This window comes from Penicillium diatomitis (assembly GCF_028827545.1).
Source record: "Penicillium diatomitis strain IBT 30728 chromosome Unknown utg000009l_segment0_segment0, whole genome shotgun sequence".
In the NCBI taxonomy this organism is placed as follows: domain Eukaryota; kingdom Fungi; phylum Ascomycota; class Eurotiomycetes; order Eurotiales; family Aspergillaceae; genus Penicillium; species Penicillium diatomitis.
In genome coordinates this window covers 1,035,361-1,055,332 of record NW_026623181.1, presented here as the reverse complement: position 1 = coordinate 1,055,332, position 19,972 = coordinate 1,035,361, and the positions used below count along the sequence as shown (strand labels likewise).

The 19,972-nt window shown below is 52.8% G+C and overlaps 7 protein-coding genes across 7 annotated transcripts; 3 read left to right on the top strand and 4 right to left on the bottom strand.

The window, feature by feature from the left end:
- Nucleotides 1–161: 161 nt before the first annotated feature.
- Nucleotides 162–1,020, bottom strand: N7539_006876 (putative NADH-ubiquinone oxidoreductase 21 kDa subunit; the record flags this gene model as incomplete). Its single annotated transcript, XM_056936477.1, has 5 exons — nucleotides 162–236; nucleotides 325–527; nucleotides 600–805; nucleotides 874–890; nucleotides 961–1,020. The coding sequence occupies 5 exons, from the start codon at nucleotides 1,018–1,020 to the stop codon at nucleotides 162–164; spliced, it is 561 nt and encodes a 186-aa protein (XP_056788412.1).
- Nucleotides 1,021–1,283: 263 nt separating this feature from the next.
- On the top strand, nucleotides 1,284–2,318 carry N7539_006875 (Chromosome segregation in meiosis protein 3; the record flags this gene model as incomplete). Its single annotated transcript, XM_056936476.1, has 3 exons — nucleotides 1,284–1,507; nucleotides 1,573–1,651; nucleotides 1,734–2,318. The coding sequence occupies 3 exons, from the start codon at nucleotides 1,284–1,286 to the stop codon at nucleotides 2,316–2,318; spliced, it is 888 nt and encodes a 295-aa protein (XP_056788411.1).
- Nucleotides 2,319–3,075: 757 nt separating this feature from the next.
- N7539_006874 (RCC1 domain-containing protein) lies at nucleotides 3,076–4,919 on the bottom strand (the record flags this gene model as incomplete). The annotated part of the gene is made up of 2 exons (XM_056936475.1): nucleotides 3,076–3,894; nucleotides 3,993–4,919. 2 exons carry the CDS (start codon nucleotides 4,917–4,919, stop codon nucleotides 3,076–3,078), a joined length of 1,746 nt encoding a protein of 581 aa, XP_056788410.1.
- Nucleotides 4,920–5,869: 950 nt separating this feature from the next.
- On the bottom strand, nucleotides 5,870–7,732 carry N7539_006873 (RibD family protein; the record flags this gene model as incomplete). Its single annotated transcript, XM_056936474.1, has 1 exon — nucleotides 5,870–7,732. One exon carries the CDS (start codon nucleotides 7,730–7,732, stop codon nucleotides 5,870–5,872), a length of 1,863 nt encoding a protein of 620 aa, XP_056788409.1.
- Nucleotides 7,733–8,734: 1,002 nt separating this feature from the next.
- On the bottom strand, nucleotides 8,735–12,293 carry nic96 (linker nucleoporin NIC96; the record flags this gene model as incomplete). The annotated part of the gene is made up of 5 exons (XM_056936473.1): nucleotides 8,735–9,061; nucleotides 9,145–9,869; nucleotides 9,971–10,958; nucleotides 11,022–11,664; nucleotides 11,743–12,293. The coding sequence occupies 5 exons, from the start codon at nucleotides 12,291–12,293 to the stop codon at nucleotides 8,735–8,737; spliced, it is 3,234 nt and encodes a 1,077-aa protein (XP_056788408.1).
- A 511-nt stretch (nucleotides 12,294–12,804) lies between these two features.
- N7539_006871 (cytochrome c oxidase assembly protein COX16) lies at nucleotides 12,805–13,340 on the top strand (the record flags this gene model as incomplete). The annotated part of the gene is made up of 2 exons (XM_056936472.1): nucleotides 12,805–13,128; nucleotides 13,260–13,340. The coding sequence occupies 2 exons, from the start codon at nucleotides 12,805–12,807 to the stop codon at nucleotides 13,338–13,340; spliced, it is 405 nt and encodes a 134-aa protein (XP_056788407.1).
- Nucleotides 13,341–16,825: 3,485 nt separating this feature from the next.
- Nucleotides 16,826–19,278, top strand: ptpA (uncharacterized protein; the record flags this gene model as incomplete). The annotated part of the gene is made up of 3 exons (XM_056936471.1): nucleotides 16,826–17,330; nucleotides 17,474–18,468; nucleotides 18,547–19,278. 3 exons carry the CDS (start codon nucleotides 16,826–16,828, stop codon nucleotides 19,276–19,278), a joined length of 2,232 nt encoding a protein of 743 aa, XP_056788406.1.
- Nucleotides 19,279–19,972: the final 694 nt, after the last annotated feature.

Genomic DNA, 19,972 nt, shown 5'->3' with positions numbered 1-19,972 from the left:
TGTGCCTTGCATGCGTTCACCCAGCTGGGAATGATTGACGAAGAACAAATGAAGTATTTTAATTGGGAATTGCGCCTTGGTAAAAGAATCAAAAAATGTGAACAGCTCGCAGCGGGATATGTATACAAAAATTGAGCAACTCGTGAATGTTCAGTGCCCAATCAAGCCCTGCTCAAACGCTCGGCCTCCAATTCCCGCTCTGCTTGCTGGTAGTACTTCGCAGTGTCGACGCCGTGCTGATGCAAAAGTTAGTTCAAACAAAAAGGGAATCGTTTGTGGCCTATAGCCCTCGCCATGAAAATGACAGCACTGAGAGAAGCTTACCTGGTCGTGGTTGACAATGTTGAACCAGGGCAGGACATGAACGAACAGCCCGGAGTAACGCGAGTTACGAGCAGCCACACCCTGGAGATAAGAGGACATGCCAGATGTGCCGTACAGGGGCTCGCCCTTCTTGACCTTGTCAACCATCTCGCGCATATCCATGTCGACTTCACGGCTGTTCTCGGTGAAGCCGTAGAAACGGTCTATTGGTCAAGGGTTAGTTACTCATGGGGTCCAATGACTCCAACAAAAGGACATTGATCGGTTCCACATACTGCATGAGCGCTGGTAAAGAACGTGGAGACCGCCGATGAAGCCAATGGCAGTAGCCAAGCGCATGACAGGAGGGAAGCCACCACGGCCAACATGCGACGGGCTCACTCGCTCCATGACCCAGAAAGCAATGGGGGAGATAGCACCGGTAGCTCCAGCGACAGCATAATCTTCACGTCGGGCATATCGGAAGACTCGGCGCATATGCCTAGACATTCAGCAGTAGTGAGCTTTGGTACAATTGGTCACATCCGGGGGAAGCATCGGATATCGTACGGGTCGGAATCAATCAACTGCGGGGCAGAGAACACGGGTCAGCTTGGGATGCAACATTCAAATTGTATGAGAGATCTTCACACGCACAGGGTAATCCGTGGCCACCTGCTTAGGAGGCACAACGACAGCGCTGTGGTCGGAAGCCATGATGCCGTTTAGTGGGTATTGTTGTGCAGAGTCGAAGTTCGAAGTTCGGAAGTTGGACGGAGGTTGTCCACTAGTCCGCTTTGGGGCTAGCGCAGAGCGGGCAGCACAGCATCCACCGCAGCCAATTGCAATCGCAGAGTGACTTCGCGCGTCCAGACGCGTCTTTTTGGGAGATTGATTCGGTGACCTTTAATTAAAGACAGTTGAAGACCCAAGACAACTAATTCTCACATTGAGGCGAAACCGGAATATATCGTATCACTATGGACGCCACAAATGAGATGGCTCAAGGTGAAGCAAGCATCGATGATCTGTTCGACTACGACGTCGGCCTCGACGATATCTTCAAAGACCGCCCAGATACGACCACCACAGCAAGTGGCTCAAAACCTACGACTAACGATCCCACGTCTTTGGGTCTTGGTCTCGACGAGGAAGTCAAAGTTACAAAACAGCGGAGACCAAATCCAAAGCTCGACGAGGCTCGGTACGATGGGCCACCCAGCTTGAACCCAGTAACTCCATGAAGCTGAAGACTAATACCTTGTACAGTCTCCTTTCACAACCAGGAATCCCTAAACTCCGTCGCACTGCCAAACAGAAGCTTAGATTCAAGGGCAAAGGGTATGAGGTTAGCTACTTGTGCACCATGATGAGAGAACCTTGCCTATGAGAGAACGGCTCGCTAACTGCCCCTAATACCATACCCATAGTTCCAAGATGCTGAACGATTGTTGAACTTCTATCAATTATGGCTTGACGACCTCTTTCCACGCGCGAAATTTGCAGACGGCCTGGCTATTATTGAAAAGCTGGGCCACACGAAGCGCATCCAAACCATGAGAAAAGAGTGGATCGAGGAAGAAAAGCCGAAACCCTTCTACGACAGAACCAATACCGAGAACCCTAGTCGATCATCGACCGAGCCAAATAAGCGAGACAACAAAGAGAAGCAAACTGCTGGTTCCAAACAAACGGAGTCAACAAACGATGGAGACCTCTTCATGCAAGATCCGGAAGCAGAGAACAGGCCCCCAGTCAGTCATCCTCAACCAGACGACGATGAACTCGAAGATCTCCTCCGAGAGCAGGACGAAGAAATGACATCTGGTCCACCCGCTTCGGCTCCCCGGCCTGACGCGCAAGGTGTTGAACCAGATGATGATGATCTTGAGGATCTTCTCAGAGAGCAAGATGAGGTTATGGCAGATATGCCTAAGCCTGCATCAAGGGCCGCCGTTGCGCACATGGATGACTTTGATGCCGAGTACGAAGCGATGAATGAGATGGGACTTTGACGTCCGTTGCATGGACCTAATCACTATATCTGATAATAATGAATTGACGGCAAAGCGACTGAAACAAGCGAGGATTGAGCGAGTTATCAATTTGGCTTTCATGTTACTATCGCCCATGGGCTTGTATGACCACTTGAAGAGCACAGTAGTTGGCAATCCCATGCGCATTGATCAGTAGGAAGACGATTCACCCATGCCACATTGAGGCTTGAGGCGAAATGCCGATGAGACCGAGGCATGCAAAATATTTTTTGACAACGAATTCAAATCTGCGTTTGAGCTGCTCATAATCAAGCTGGAATAGTTCACTCCGCTCACTCTTGGTCTCACAAACCAGAGACAAACACAATCTCAACACATGAGGAAGGTAAACCAAAGACTGTATTCAGGAACTTAACTCAGAATGGGGGCCAAATGCAACTTTCATGTTGATGGCCTCCAATGTTGAACGTTAAACAGTTTACCTTCCTTAAACTCAAACTTCCAATGATCCACAGCCCGCTGCAGATTGCTGCAGTAAACTCGTATCTTGGTATCATCAATGCTGCAAGTGAAAAGCAAATAGTCGTATCATGCCAAGACAAATCTCCAGACAAACTCAGTCCCTATTAATGCGTCGGAGAGGCAGGAAGGCAGCCGAATGGAACCAAGAGAAAACAATGGGCTGCGGAAAAGGCAGAAAAACTAAAGAATCAAAAAGAACTATTGAATACATGGCGCAGTCAAGACCCAAGGACAGGCAACACATTGTTCACATTCAGGCGAGATCGGTGAAGACTGAGAACTGACCACCGGCACCAGCCCAATTCAGTTTGCGATCACGAGTGGCAGTGTTGTCGATCATGGTGGCGACTTCGATGTCGTCGGAGGTGCCTTGTCCAGTCTGGTAGGTGGCCGAGAAACCCCAGGACCAGGCGCGACCATTTACGTCGATTGCCAAGGAATGATCAGAGGCAGCGGCAACAACAGCAGCTTCGATGCCAGGGACTTGGGTGGGCTCAATCAGGATGCGAGGGCGATCACGGTCATCCTTGATAGTCGAGTCGTCGGGAAGGGAGTCGACTTTGATACCGCTTTGGTGGCCATCAGTGCGTCCCCAAACAAGGCATTTACCATCCTCAGTGCGAGCAATGGAGTGGTGGGCGCCGCCACAAAGCTGGGTGATCTTTTGGTTGGAAAGAGACTCGACGCGCGTAGGATGATTGACGACAGCCTCATCTTCGCCAGCATTGTCGCGGATGGCGGTCGCACCGAAACTGTTAAGGCCCCAAGCGTAGACCGTGCCGTTGGCGTGAACGGCGAAGGAGTGGTAGGAGCCGGAGCCAATGTGGACGATGTCCTTGCGCAGGCCGAACTCGCGGGGCTGAAGACCGTGGAGCTTGTTGCGCTCAACAATGCGACGACCCAGCTGGCTTTGCTGGCCGGAACCCCAGGACAAGACGGCACCGCGATCGGTCAGGGCCAGGACGTGGTTGGCACCGCAGGCGAGTTGCTTGATCTTCTTCAAGCCGGGGATCAGGATGGGAGTGGTCTGAATCCGGTGCTCTGGATCGAAACCCAACACTCCGTCGTTGCTCTAATAATAAAGACGAAAGAATTAATGATTAGTGATGAACTTGACTGAATGTAAGTTGCTAATGGAATGCTGTAGCAGCCATAGGAGGAAAAACTTACTCGGAATGTTCCCCAACCGAAGACCTGACCGTCATCGGTCAAAGCAAAGCTCGCGCTGTCGGCGGCGGCAACGGCAACAAAGACGCTCTCCTCGGGGAAGGAGCTGGAGGGGATCGCGGTAGGCGTGGACTCATTGGGGTTGAGACCACTGTCGTCGTCGGAATCATCTGAGTCGGAGCCGCTCTCTGCATCCTCCTTCATCTCCTTGTAACCGCCGTCCCAGGCCGTGTCGCGACCCAACGCGCCTTGATCATTGACGCCCCAGGTCAAGATCTTGTTGTCGTGTGTGAGTGCCACGCAGTGCATGCCACCCACGGCGATCTGGACGACGCCCACTTCCTCGGCGTCCAAAAGCTTATTGAGGCGGGGCCGCTTCACGTCAATCGCGTTCTTCGCGGCACCCAGACCAAGCTCACCGGAGCTTCCCTCACCACAGACAAAGACGTTCAGGCGCGCCTTGGGGACGTCGTTGATGACGACCTTGGGTAGAACGCGCTTGGGCTTGACCACCTTGGGCTTGGGCTCGCGAACGACGCGAGGCTTCTTGATCTGCCGGGTCTTGTCTTCCTCGGCGGGCGACACATCCTCATCGTTGTCATCTTCGGCCTTGCGCTTCTTTGATGCGCTGGCCGTGGTTGTGGCCTTCTTGGTCTTGGTGGTGGCGGTGGTGGTCGCGGCGGCCTTGCCCTTTCCCTTGGTGGTGGTCGCGGCGGGGGTCTTCGTGGGTTTGGCGGCAGGAGCGCTCGCCTTGGTGGACTTGGTCACCTTGGTGGTGACCTTCGTCGCCGCAGTCTTGGTGACCTTGGCGGCAGGCGCGGCAGGCGCAGCGTCGGTTTTCTTGGGGCGACCACGACCAGTCGCCTTGGCCGTGGCCGCTTTGTTGGTGGCCTTGGAAGGGCCGGCTTCCGCGTTCTTCTTAGGGGCCATTGTTTGGACCGCAAGAGACAAGGGAAGCGAAAGAGGAAAGGAGGAAGGCGGAAGAGAAAGAGGCGCGAAGGAGAGCGAAGAGCGAAATGAGGAGGAAGGCGAGAAAGAAGGTGAAGAGAAAGAGGTAGAAGTAAGTCAAGTGAGGTTCGAAAGAGTGTCAAGTGAGAAGTGACTAATGAGCTGTCAATCGAACGAACAAAGACCGGTGGAGAGAGGGGGAAAAAAAGAAGCGAAAAGTGAGGCCGTGGGAACGTGGGCGCATTTAAATAGTAGGAATTTTAGAGGCGGCATTCCCCCCCGGGGGAGGGTTTTCCAAGGCACCCGCAACAGCTCAGGCACCCCCCAAACAATCGCCAGAACAATAGTAATGTGTATAGTGGCAGATGCACGCGTCAAGGCAGGATGTCGCGATTGTTTGCTTGTTTGATGATGTTCACGAGTAGGCATCGATGTTTGGGTCGCATTACTCGAATAGGAAGTGAGCTCGTATGCTTTGTTTACTCTTACTTTTTGGGTCACTAAACGGTATCTTTGTTTATTTGCGCCACCTTATCCCGCGAGAAAGTAACATGAGAGTTACACCCCAAACGACACGAAGTGCCTTCAGCAGAGACAAGACAGCTAATTCTACACCTCAGAGGTGTTTTTCGATGGACTCTTCAACAATGTACATCTTACATAGTGAATGGTTCCCACTATAAGGCCCTCAGACCGTAGCTGACAACAGTGCTCATCTTGAAGGATTCCCTCTAATTTTACACTCCTCTCGATAATTGGGCGACAATCATCTATATCCATGTTCGGTCCCTCTTTATAGATTTCGGCTTCATCTCCTTCACCGGTAGACCCAGTTCTGAATCATTCGCTTAGACGTCTCTCGAGCGTCTCAGTGTTTGAGTCAAGAACATTCGCTTTGTCTCGCAAACCACACCTTTCATAGTTTTCCGGGCTCATGTTAAAGCTGAGCCACCTGCTTGTTGTTGGGCTTCAGGCTGGCGAATCTTTCCGCACATGATCACATTCTGGCCCATCGGCGTCCAAGTGACTTCTCGTGGGTTCAAAGCAGCATTGGGCTTGCCATCCGGATCCAACTTGGAATCAGGGCTGACACTGACTCCACCACGGCCCAGATAAGTTGGTGCAACCGTGACGACCATTGAATCAATCAACTCGGAATATTCGGAATTGAGAAGCTGACTCAATATAGTGCCGCCACCCTCAATCATCACACTCTTGATACCCTCAGATGCCAGAGCGCGAAGGACGGCTTCCCAGCGTAGTCGCCAGTTTTGATTATATTCCACGATGCGAAGAAAGTCCCCACCGTAACTCTTCAACATCATCAGCCGCTGAGGATCGATTTGAGCGCCGGGTGTGACGACAACCCAGGGTGCTTTTCCTTTTCCCTCAACGGCTGCTCGAAGCATGCGACAGCCAGGGTGGATAGGCCATCGAGCCATAGGATCGATAACGATGGGGCGAGGCTGCCACATCCGGCCCAGGCCCCCGAATCCTCCGGCGCCTTCGAGACGGCAGTTCAAGCCAGGATTGTCCGCGAGTACAGTTCCAACCCCGACAAGAATGGCATCGTGACGGGACCGAAGATAATGGGTCATGAGCTTTGCTTCGGGACCCGACAACACTGTCTGCATACCCGGCAAGAGGGAGAGCTTGGAATCCATTGATGAAGCATACGATAAGGTGACGTGAGGGAATTCACGGCGTTTTGAAGTTTTGGGCAAATATGACTGCAGAAATTCCAGTGGAAAGGATGGGAACGAAAGCGTATCGGGCGGCAAGTGTGCTGCTGTCGTTGTTGTCGTTGTTGTCGTTGTTGTCGCTGCTGCTGCTCCTGTCGATGATCCCCCCACTGTCGTACTGGCAGCATCACTTGCCGATTTGACTATTCCCTGGCCCTTGACCAGCTCGTACCCTTCATGAGGAATCAATTCGATATCCGGGTTCTGGGTGCGCCATTTGGCCGAGACATTCCGCACATCCGTCACGGTCAAAAAGCGACCCCCGGCGTCAATCAGTTTCGCCGGCTCTTCCTTGAATTTGGTGAATATCGAAGAAGGCAAAAATCCCTTTGTGGACTCTCTGCGCGCAAACTCCATCAGTCCGGAGTTGCGTTTCAATCGGTCAATACAATCCAGGTCATGAGAATGTGCACTTTCACTCCCCGGGGTCCGCATAATCTTGACCATTGGATATGCCCCCGACACGCGAACGACTTTGATCTGGACATTGCATAGTCCGCCCTCTCGAGCGCGCCTGTTGCGTGGCCTTTTTCCTTCCGGTAGTGGACGAGTCTCAGACGAGCGATGCGTCGGGCGCCGAAGCCGACACATGTAATACTCTGTGAGATAGTAGCCCCCTCTGCTGGCGTTGGTTTTCTGTTTCACCCAGACATTGTCAACAAATGGCCAGTATGTTTCGAATTCCCGCAACGTGATCTCAATTGAATCCTGACATTCAAAGAGGATTTTGCGAACCCGAGCCAGATTTGGCGGATTGTCGAACAAGCTCTGGGAAGATTGACCGGAGAAATCCACGGACGCGCTATTCTGTTCCCCATTAACAGCGCGACTTGATGATGCTCCGACCTCACTGGCTTCAGGTGGATCTTGTTGTTCTACTGCCAACGCGGTGGACATACTTCGCCGCGAAGAACGGACATCATCAGCCGGGGAGTTTTCGTGCACCTCATCTTGCGTGGACGTGTCACCGAAGTGTCGCTCAGTCTCTTGCTCAGCTTGATGCAGACGATCATCTGCGCGGATCTCACGAGGAACACCGGATGTTGACTCCATTGTGTGTTCCGCGTGTGCTATCAACGTGTGTCTGGCAGCCCACTGTACAGGGGGAGATCCAGCCCCGAACCGGGTGGTTTTCAAAGATCAATCAGTCGTTGTTCGGAGGCGGTATTGGCGACGACATTTTCCAGCGCCAGTGACTAGGACCCGGCCTTCCACGTTCAAGGCGTCTGAACCATGTTCAAATCTGATGAACGATGGCCCATTAAACTGGGGCATTCAGTTGCAGCGAGACAAGTTCGCAGGACGTACAATCTTAGCGGGAAGCTGAGCGGAGATTGTCTGAGCCTCTGAGGTGCTATTTCGTCCAGGAAAGGTTCCGCAGTCTCGGGAAGACCGCGCCGACCTCGAACCTTGCATTCCTACCATGGGTATGCAGTGGATCATGATATAGACAATTTCTTAAACACTTTTTAACTTTCTTTGGACCCTTAAAAAGTGGGTGTTTCACGTCTCTCTTCTTTCACATACACGAAGACAAAGACAGCGTAAGCCAAGACTACAGAACATCGAAATCTCCTGACGAAAGCTCCCCAATTTACATGTATTTCTTGTCGAACATACACCTAATCTCGAGAGCTCGGCGTCCGTAAAAGAGGCAACGCGCGCGCTGCGCACTATGACATGAAGTGAATAGAACTGAAATGTCTCGCACGGTGGTTCGGGTCTGCTTGCGCCCACACTTTCAAAGTTGCGTCCTACAGTATTCTAGATCGTGTAATGTGACACAGTCACTTTGGCGCAAATCTTAGAAACACTCATACTGACCGTAAACACCGCTAATTTGAGGAGGATCAGCATGGACTAAGAGGGTCCGAGTAGAAATGCGATCGACACAGCTTGGCAGAACATGATGCCATGCGGGAACCACCAGTCCTCACTGATATGACCATATCATCTTCATTAAGTTTTTCAAAAAAGCTATCTAGACGACTCATGGGAATCCGCACTGGACATCTGCAGCATCCGCCGAGAAAGAGATTACCAATAGCAGCACCCCTAGTATGCACCGATCTCCGCGCCAGCCCGGGCAAGAGCTTCATACACCCTGGGAGGAAGCTTATACTTGACCATACCGGAGAAGATCATGAGATCCTTGGCCATTTGCAATAGTTGGTCTGCGAAGCCTTGGTGCATGTCAGTCTCGTAGGGACCGCTCGTCTGGCGATGTCGCTCGTTGCCGATACATGTGATGCTCCACATGATGACATGTCCGACATTTCGAGAGATCATCTCGGGAAGAGATGAGAAGTTTTGAGCTGCGCTGCGGATGTTCTGGATTTGACCTTGCGCCTGCAGAGGCAGGATGTTCAAGGCGTTGATGCACTGTGGTGAACAAAGGCGTAAGCATATTTCGACAGAAAGCGGACTCCCGAACGCGAGGAATGAAGAGAGAGGGAGAATCTTACATCAAGAGCGGGGGCCCATCGTCCAGCTTCAACCTCGTACTTGGCCGTTAGCATACGGAGCAGGAGGCCGCACGAATCACGGTTGATAGGCCGGATCTTTTCGTAGTACATCGGCTTCCCATCGTAGAGGCCGATCATGGTCCTACCCAACTCAACGGGATCTTCAACGGCGGTCAAGCTCAGGCTGCTACCGGGATCGGCGGGTCCAGACTGTCCCTCTTGCACTCGTGGGCGGAGAGGCTGCAGCTTAGGCATGCTTGCTCCCAAGTCCATAGCGATGGCGTCGGACAAGGCACGGTTGATGATGTCAATGACGCGATCGTAGTTTTCCGCGAGGTGGTACAACAGAACTGCATCGGTGATCAAGCCCTTGTCATCTGCCACACCAGCGGCCTGCACCGTAATATTTTTCAGGAAGTCCTCCTGATCGGAGAGGTTGATCAATGCAAGGCGCTGCTCAATAATACCCTTGATGCGGGTGCCATCGTCGCGAATGTCGCCCAACAGCTTGGCAAAGTCCCTGGTCTCGAGGATAAACTCACGAAGGGCTTCGTGGCAGACTGATGCCTGAGATTTGCCAAGATTCCCGCCGAGATCTGCATTCAGGCAGATCAGAGTGAAGTAGTCAACGGCGGCCTCGACATAGCCCGTTCGGAATTCCCGGGTGTACTGAGTGATCAGATAACCAAAGTTGATCTGAGGATATTGCTTCACCGAGAATGACACTGCGGAAGTTGAAAAAAAAAAAAAAAGAAAGATGTTAGTTTCAAGACGATTGAAAAGTTGGGCTCGGAGTGCGATTCTGCGAAAGGGAAGTAGCACTCACAAATTTCCTCGCCAGAAGTGTAAAAGTCCGAGACGCGCAACAGGCCGTAGTAAGCTAATGCGACAGCAAAATGAACCGCAGTCACGGGAGCAAAAGTGCCCAGATAGGCCACAGCTTGTTCGAACATGCCGCCCAAGATCTGTAGCAAGAAGAAAGTACCGTACCCGCCCGGTGAGTCTTGAGCGTTGTTCTTGTTGAAGACTCTCTGGCCAATTTCCGCGATGTCTGTTTGAATATCCTCCAGTCCAAAGATGTCACCCGCGACCTCCTCGGCGCGGTCGTCTTCCCGCGCGAGGCTGAATTGGAGCCACATCCAATCCTCGACGCTCTGATTGATCCCTTCCAGACGACGACGGGACAAGTCACAGCGACCGATAATCTTGTAGCAGGCCATACGGTAAGGATCAACGGTGTTCTCGGGCGCATTTCGCGATCGTTGTTGGAACTCGCCATTGATCTTCTGCTGATTCTCTCGCGAAAGACGCCTATCACGCGCGTAAGATGTCACGTATGTCACAAACTTTTGATCAAGTGATCGGAAGCTTTGATTTGAGGCCGCGTAGCTCGCCGCCTCTTCAACGAAACCACAGCGCAGCAGGTAGAAGATCAGGATCCAGCAGTAATCATCATCGACCGTCTGCAGCTCGGTACCATCTGGAGCCAGATCTTTTCTAGCAGCGCGAAGACGAATGTAAGCTCGGATTTTGTTGATGGTGCTAGGAATGCCACCCAGCTGGGCTTCACGGGGGTTCTTGGCAATGGCATTTTCCACTTCGCTGTAGAAGGCTTTCTCCAGATAAGTCCGTGTGCCCTGAAGGATCTTGTTTTTCAGCTTAATGGAGCTACGAGATTTGGGGGACTCGTCCAGGTACTCGGATGCAAATTGTCGTTCCCTGACTGCGCGGGGGTCGCTCTTGTCCGTGATACCTGGGCTCTCTTGGACGATGTTGATAAGTGCCCGATATGCTGAAATCAACTGTTGAGGAACCTGTAACAATGAGTCAGAGCCTTGCGCATGCGAACGAATGATAGATTGTTCCGAAGGTCTTACATCTCCGCCTGACGACATCTCAACTTCCATGAACTGACCCAAAACGGGGTATGTCTTGCCCTGTAGTCGAGCAAAGTTCAAGTCTTGAACCTTTTCGGCGTAACAGCCCATCTTTTCCCGCAAGAAGCGAGAATCAGGCGAGGAAGGTGAAGCTCCTTCGGCGCGCTCGGTAGGAGGCTCGAACAACTGGCGACTGGCCAGGCCAGCTCCAGGAGTCCCAATGACAGACTTGTCCAAGCCCGAGCGGCCATAAATACTCCTGCGCGAGGCAGCAGGACCGCCAGGAGCCTTGGACTGTCTCGCCGAGCGACCAAAAGCACCGCGCACTGTTGACTTGAGCTCCTCGCCACTACCTGCGTCCTTCTCAAGTCCAAAGTGCTGGAAGATCTTTTGACGCTGCTCCTCCCAGTCCATATCGAGCTTGTCCTCGAGGAACGCGTCAAAGTCACGCTGAGCGCGGGAGAGACTCTCATTGATCATCACCTGCCGACCTCGCTGTTGGATGTTTCGCAAAAATCGTTGGTTATCGGGGTCGAATGTATCTGCCTCTCGGACTGGAGCCACAGAAGCTTGGGGATCAAGCGATCTCAGGTCTCGCAAAGCCTGTCCGGGGGAAATACCGGACGAAGCCAGAAGGTAATGACTAGATGGAAAGGCAGTCGGTTAGTTCTTGTAGTCATTGAAGCGTCGTACACCCGAATGGGTAATTTGGTAAACCTACGCCTTCTTAGTCACACCCGGCTGTAGAGGATCCTTGCTCCCACCAGATCCAAGCTCTCTGGCCTTTCTGCGAATATCGTCCAGGCCCAATTGAAGATTCGGGACATCTTCAAAGTTGCTTCCTTGCACGGCCGCAGATAAGGGTCGCTTCTTGCCACGTTCAAGGAGACTCTTGAAGAATGCTGGCTGGGTTGCTTGCGCCGCCGCTGGACCAGAAGCTTGTGCGCCGTTAGCTTGCTGTTGAGGCTGACCGAGCAGGGAGGATTGAGCAGGTTGCTGCGCGGGCGCTTGGCTCTGACCGAATAACGAGGATTGAGTGGTGGGTTGAGCCTGTGCCGGAGGCTGGCCAAACAACGAAGATTGAGCCGTGGACTGAGGCTGCGCCTGGCTCTGACCGAATAGTGAGCTTGTCTGCGTCGTCTGGGCTGGTGCGGCAGGCGTGGTACCAAAGGCACTTGTCGCGGTGTTGGTAGATCCAAAGAGACTAGGTTTGTTCATTGCCGAGCCAAGGCCGGATGCTCCTCCAAAGAGAGAGCCTGTATTGGAGGCCATAGTTGAATGAGCAGCTTAATGAGAAGCTGTTCTCTCCAATTGACGAAGGATTATTTTTTTCGTGATAAGCGACCAGGTGGGTTGAGGTTGCTCCGCCTTTGGCGTGTAGTAGAGAGGAGAAAACCCGAGGGTGCTCACCACTTTCGAGCTTGTGAAAAAGCTCTGAAAGAATCGGACGAACGGATTCTCAGCCCAAGAAAAATCCGCCGAGAAGCTGCAATCAAGATTGTCGCGACTTGAGGACCGACAAAGTCCAGCTTAGAGGAAAATGCGGTCTACCTCTGATCAAGCTCCATGCAATGCGCGGTCCAAAACACTTCACTTCCGGTATCCCGGGAAAACAATCCTCCGATCAACTTGTTGCATTGTAGCCCTCACCTGGCCAAACACTTTCAGACCCACGATTCGCAACAATCCTCGCCAATTTCGACGGCGCAACCCAGCTGTACACATTTACATTACACACGCGACAGGACTGTATCATACGCGAGATATTGCACAAATCACCGAAATGCCTACGTTCCAATCCAAGACTTTCCGACGAGCGACCACCGCATCCTCATCCTTGGGGGAGCGTCTGGGTGCTCTCTATCGAGCTCGGCTGACCCGATACCCATTCCTTCTCTTCGGACTACCTTTTATTGCTGTCATCGTTGCCGGATCCTTCGTTCTCACCCCTGCGGCTGCCCTTCGCTATGAGCGATATGACCGCAAGGTCCAACAAGTGAGCAAAGAGGAGGCTTTTGAACTCGGTTTGAAGGGGCCCGACGGAGAGGAAGGAATTAAGCGCAATCCTCGTCGTCGCGTTATTGGTGACGAGCGCGAGGAGTACTACGTGAGTTTCTCTCTCTTTCTTTTTCTCTCTCTCTCTCTCTCTCTCTATCTCTCTCTTTTAGTGTCACGCAGGAGTGACTCGTGCATTTGAGGCGCACCTACACGAAAATGATTTGCTAATCTTTGCTGCAGCGACTGATGGCGAAGGACTTGGACAACTGGGAACAAAAGCGAGTAAAGCGATTCGAGGGTGAGCCCGACGGCCGACTGTGACCAGCTTGTGTGGCAACCCGATCGCCCGATGACTTGATGACTTTCGAGAACCATCTATCCACTTTCGCAACCGAGGTCGCTCCTCTGCGAGTTGGGCTGAGTTCTTGATGAACCAGTGGAGTGAAGAGAACTGATCTTTTGGATCGCCGCCGGATCCGCCCACGTCTGTTCCTCAGAGCGACATTTTTATGTGTTGACTGCAGCAGTTGTGCGACGGCCGCGCATCGACTCATGAGAATCGCTTCCGCGTTGAGCCGTTGTTCCGGCCGCAGTCCCGTAGCCGCGACTGGATGGTTCGTCTTTAGCTCTGTCAGCGTCTTCTGGGTAGAGCAGGGAGAAAGCTCCCCTTGACGCTTTGGGCCAATCCTATCTCATACCCCTTGTAGCTTGGGGCAGAGCTGGACTGGGCGACTGGGCTCTCCCTGTTGTACGTCAGTACCTCATGCACAATGTACATTGTTCAGTTGTGCCCTCAACACGGGACAACACCCAGATTGTACCGCATGGCGGGAGGCTCGGGACCGGGCCCTCGGCTGACAGACTGACAGACTGCCACCCTCCCACGGAACTGTGAACGTTGGGCGCATGGCTTCGTACCACCATCTTCGGCCTGTGCTGAAAGTTCATGTGTCGTATCATCTCCCATCATCCTATACGCTTGAATCGACGTCTTGTGTTTCCATGGATTGGCCCCGAACGTCGTTTTTCTTCCCCATCGTACATCAGATAAGACCCATGACAGTCATCATTAAAAGTGGAGAAAGACGCCGGTGGAAGATCACCGTTCGTAGTGTTCGCTAGCGGGTGGTTGGCACGGACGTGTGGGTTCAAGGGTTGTGCGAGTTCAATGTTCCCCCGATGAGATCATGTGGAGGAGAGGCGAGCTGCGTGACGATGTCGTTGAGCTTTGGAGTGGAGAGCTTCTGCGACTCCTCTCGCTCTCCTTGGCGTTCCGCCTCCTTGAGATGCTCTGACGAGGTTGGGTTGCGACTCCATGGTAAGAAGACATCATTATTTCAGCCCTTCCACCGGCTCCAGTACTACGAGCAGTCTCGCAGTACATCGTCCCACATGTGCCATCGTAAGTTAGTCTCTAGTCGTCTACTCTATCCCTCCTGGTACCTTAGAACAGAAGTCTATACGACAACCAACCCGTCGGGACGCTCAACCCCCTTCCGTCTCAGTCGCCTGACGATGACATTCTTGCGGGTTGCGATGCTCGTCTAGATGGTTCCACGGGCAGGACGATGACCAGGGGGCGTTTTTCTTCCCTCTCACACGACCGCCGTGTCGGGATCCTGGCGGTTGCGGTCGACCAGGGATTTCTTGTTGAGGGAGATCTTTTGGAGTTTAGTGTTTGCGGCGGAGGGATAATTGAGTAATATTTGGGCAGCATCTGCGAATCCCCGATGCACTTATACCGGAGGTGAGGTTTTTAGAGTGTAGACAAGTATACCTTCAGTATGAGATGCAGTACAGAGTGCAGACGAACTCATAACATGAAACTACAGAGTGATACCGTGATACAGTACTTACGTTCCAAACTACTTAGTAACTGCTTGGAGAGGACTGCAATGAAGAATCTCATTTTTTTCCCGAGCGGTCCCCGGAAAATGTTCAGGCACACTGTTGAGTGTTCAGTCCATAAATTGAGACATATCCATCTACGTGGGATGTGGTGCGCAAGGTAAATATGTAGTATGTATTGTACTTAGTAGTCTGCGCATCAATCACATTGTCAACAAGGATAGATAGGCTTCCATACTAAAGTCGACATTTACCTTGCGGATCATCGATACTCAGTACTGACGATTCAATTTAAACATGGCCCATTAGGTTTGATTGATCGGCCTGCAGGTAAGCTTGGCTGGCGGCAAGGATACCTATTGTGACTAGCAGATCATTATTGACCCGAACTACCTTCGTACCTACTAGCTAGTCAGTCTTCTCCTCCGTCTCGGAGGGGCCACAAGGGTGATTTGGATCGGGGATTTCAATGGCTCCGAGTGTGACCGGAGAAGAAAGGAACTCAAGAAAGAGGGAAGAGAGGGAAGAGAGGGAAGAGAGGGAAGAGAGGGAAGAGAGGGAAGAGAGGGAAGAGAGGGAAGAGAGGGAAGAGAGGGTCTAGGCCGAGCCGAGGGTCGACCCAAGTTTCCAGACTCGCCATACATCATCCGTGCCTTTCCCCCCTTCACGCGATGGCCCCCCCCCCACACTAACGTCACCGGCCCTCCACGACCCATTCTTTGCTGTTTCTCCCGTTTTTTTTTCTTCCCCCCTCTTTCTGTTCGCAGGCTCGATTTCTGAGCAGTCGATACAGCCATATACACATAGTCACATGGACACCGACACTCGTACAAGGTCCGACCCTTTTGTTGGTGTAGAACGCGAGAGGAACCGGGTCAAGCATTGACAATCTCGCACTATACTCATCCAGACACAGAGCTAAATAGTAAAGAGTAAATGCTGGTGGTGGAGTCTCGTAGTCAACCTTGAACCCTTCCACCCTTCCACCCTTCCACCCTTCCACTCCCTCTCTGCCCAGTGCCCAGTGCCCAGCGCCCTCACTTTCTGCCCCCTTCAACCCTCGACATCGTACGAAGGTTTCCGAAATTACCACGAGGAAACAAGAACCACCCGAATCAAACGACCAAAGACGCAATCCCCTCCCCCACCTTATCATCACTCACGATTGCACGCTTGCACGGTGCCACCTCTTGTTATTATTAATCATGTGGGAATGAGGTCGGACTTGTAATGACCCTCGTGAAATCTCCGTGTGGATGGTCTCTTTCTCTGATGCACCCCAATTCCTCCGTCATCGGTTTGACCCAAACGTCGTTGGCCCTCAACTGAAAAGCAACCACACCAGTCGAGCCCGGGCTGGACCCGTCCACTTCTTTTTTTTTTTTTTTTTTTTGCCTCTGCCCCTTTTCAGCTAAGCCTTTGTCTTTCACTACTGCTGGACGGCAGTGCGCATTCTCCTATTGCGACGCCATACGTCAGTCGCGTCGAAGCTCTGTAGGTGACAAGGTGTGCACGTCGTGGCGCCTCGCTTTGGTCGTCAGACCCTGCACCATCCGTTTCAGACTTCAGACGTTAGACTTCAGATCGCCTGTTCGACCCATCCTCCTCTGTCAAGAGCAGTCGATCTCACGTCTGGTCTGTCATTCTCCCGGACTCTTTTTTGGGGGGAAGGGTGTCTCGATTCCCACCCCTTTCCGTCCCTAGTGGCATCAGTGAACATCGCGCGGAGAGTGAGCGAAATAATCCTCGTGACGAGTCGAGTCGAGTGATCTCGTTGTTTCCGGCGAACAAAATATCCCGCACTGTGATCCGGTGGGTCGAAAGACACGCAGAAGAAGAAGAAGAAGAAGAAGAAGAAGAAGAAGAAGAAGAAGAAGAAGAAGAAGAAGAAAGAAAAAAACAGGGTCCCTGCCCGACTTCAAGCCGACTCCAAAGTCGAGAAAGAATCCAACGTGATCATGACCGGTCCTGGGCGAACCCCCCCATCCCCGTGGGTGCAAAATGCGCCCAGTCGAAGCGGTCAAGGCTTTCATGGGAGTCACTCGGGCTTGTCGCCCTCGCAGACCAGCGTGCAGTCGGGATCCGAGCGTTCCAGCCCTAATTACTTTGGCATCACGGTCGACCGACCCAACAATCATCCGGGCTCCAATTCGGGATCGCAGGGCCAAAAGACCTGGGCCTCCTTTTCGTCTTCTCATGTGAGCCCCAAGCTGCATCTCTCCTCGCCCGAGTCGGCCTCCGCAGGTCTTTCCACCATCTTAAAAGCCGAGCCCGAAGAGGGAAAGGGCTGGCGTGGGTCGACGTTACAGAACTACACGACGAGTGGGGATGCACCAGACACTCGTACATGGTCCAAGGACCCTCCGTCTCTAGCCTTGGGCGGATCATCGATCGGCTCCATGCAGGGAGCGGCCCCTCAATTCAGTTTTAAGCCGAGACAGAGTTCCGTTGCGGCATCACAAGGTGAGTCTGGCTTCGTCTCGGGAGAAAGCCCCTCGCGATCAAAGAGAGATAAGAGACGGAGAGGCCCCCCGGCGGGGGTCTACGCTTCACATGTGTCCAGAGCGGGATACACCAAGATTGAACGAGAGACTGACATCAAACAGAGGAAGCAGCCGCCATCGCCTCAAGGTGGGTCACGTCGGAGCGCTGTGCAGAGCTCATCAACGTCCCGAACAAAAAGGTCCTGTTCCTCGATGTGCGGCCGTATGCGCACTTTTCTCAATCCAACATTACCGGGTCTCTCAATCTCTGTATTCCGACCACGTTACTCAAGCGGCGTTCCTTTGACACCCAGAAACTGGAGAATACGTTCACCAACGAGGAGGATAAGCGCAAATTCGCGACATGGCGCACCTGTGATACGATCGTCGTCTATGACTCCGCCGCGGCCGATGTCAAGGACGCGCTACCCTTGATGCACGTGATCAGCAAGTTCGAGGCCGAGAACTGGGATGGGCAGGGCCTGATCCTGCGGGGAGGGTTCAAGGCCTTTTCCACACAAGCCCCGCACCTCGTCCACCGACCGCCAGCCCCGATGGCGGGTCCGTCTCCGAGGAAGAAGCAACGCTCGCCGATGAGCATCAACCTGCAATCGATCGCGCCGGTGGTTGGAGGCTGTGCCTTGCCGAATAGCTCGTCGGCGGCGAACCCGTTCTTTGGCAACATCCGACAAAACATGGACCTGATGGGAGGAGTCGGCCAAATTCCCCTCAAATTGCCCGACGGGATGACGGATCGGCAAAGACAGAAGCTGCCTCAATGGCTACGGGAGGCTTCTGATGCGAAAAACCGGGGTCACGCCGTGTCTGAGAAATTCCTGGATCTGGAGAAGAAGGAGTTGGAACGAATGAAGCAAGCGTTGACCTACGAGGGCAATTCGGCATCCGGCGGAGAAGATGCGAAGAAATATCGCGTGGCCGGCATCGAGCAAGGCAGCAAAAATCGCTACAACGACATTTACCCCTTTGACCACTCCCGCGTCCGTCTCGAAGACGTTCCCAGCGGTGGCTGCGACTACGTCAACGCCAACCACATCCAGGCCGAGCTCAGCAACCGACGGTACATTGCGACCCAGGCACCGGTACCCGACACCTTTAATGTACGTACTCATCATGGTCTCCCACCCTGGGTGATGATCCTGCGCTTTTCCTCTCGCTGACTCGCATATCATTCATAGGACTTTTGGCGTGTAGTCTGGGAGCAAGATGTCCGTCTGCTCGTCTCCTTGACCGCCGAGGTCGAGCGAGGCCAGGTGAAATGCCACCCGTACTGGAAGTCGGGCGACTACGGTCCCTTGAAGGTCAAGACCTATTCGGAGCGCTTCATACCGGTCAATGACAAGAGTCAATCGATCGACCTCACCGCCAAGGCGCCCCCGGGATCCAAGGAGCTCCCCAAGAAACTGGACGAGTCAAACGAGAACCCCATCATCATCGTCCGACACTTCAGCCTCTACCACACCTCTTTCCCCTTCCAACCCATCCGTGACATCACGCAACTTCAATATCCCTATTGGCCTGACTTTGGTACCACTTCACAACCGTCACACCTGCTGAACCTCATTGAGCAATGCAACAAAGTGATCCGGGCCACCAGCCCATCTCGGTTCGGCGAAAACGAGGCGGAACCGGAAGGCCAGCGACCGATCTTGGTGCACTGTAGCGCAGGCTGTGGCCGTACCGGTACCTTTTGCACTGTGGACAGTGTGTTAGACATCATGAAGAGACAGCGTCAGAGCGGCTCGCAGAAGCAAGCTCTGACTGACTCCAGTCTAGACCTGATCGTCAAAACCGTTGAAGACTTTCGCACTCAGCGGCCCAGTATGGTCCAGAATCTGAGTCAATTCGTGCTCTGCTACGAAAGTGTACTGGAATGGCTCGTGGAAAATTCTTCGGACCGCGAGAATTGAGCTCACCCATGATCTTTACTCAAGAAAAAAGAAAGAAGAAGAAGAAGAAGAAGAAGAAAGACATCCATCCTCCTTTCCATTCTCCCCCACCACCCTTCTCGCCTCATCCTTTCTTTTCCCATTCTTCTGTGTTTCCCCTCTCACAGTCTTCCCGACTTGACGACCAGCGACAGCGGATACCCAACACTTATGAACTCTCATGCTCGCGCAACTCTTTTTCTTTTCCTGGATATGGTTTCCCTCCCTGTGTTTTTGCATTCAGAGGGCGTCCGATTGGCTTTTTTTTCTTTCCCTTCATTTATAGGGCCGGGCAACGATTTGAATTTACGCATCAAAGCAATGGAAATGAATGACTTTGGTTTTTTTCTATTTTCGCAACTCGGTCCTTTGGCTCGTATAGGTAGTATTTCTGAGTTGATTTAACCTTTGAGCGGGCTTGTCTCTCCTTCCAAGCAGGGAATATAGGTAGCTTTGAATATCATATAGGAGACAAGCACCACAAGCCTTCTTCCTGGCGGCCGCGGGCTGGAAGCGAACCTGCCTCGCAAGCACCGCGATCGAATTCGGCCTTGTTATTTTCAGGTCCCGATGCCCTCATTCCTAAGCAACTTGTCCCTTCGCACTGTCGTCTAGTAGCAGACCGGGACTTTTGGCATAGGCAAAGAAAACGCCCCGCTCTCTCGTGCGGCTCGCA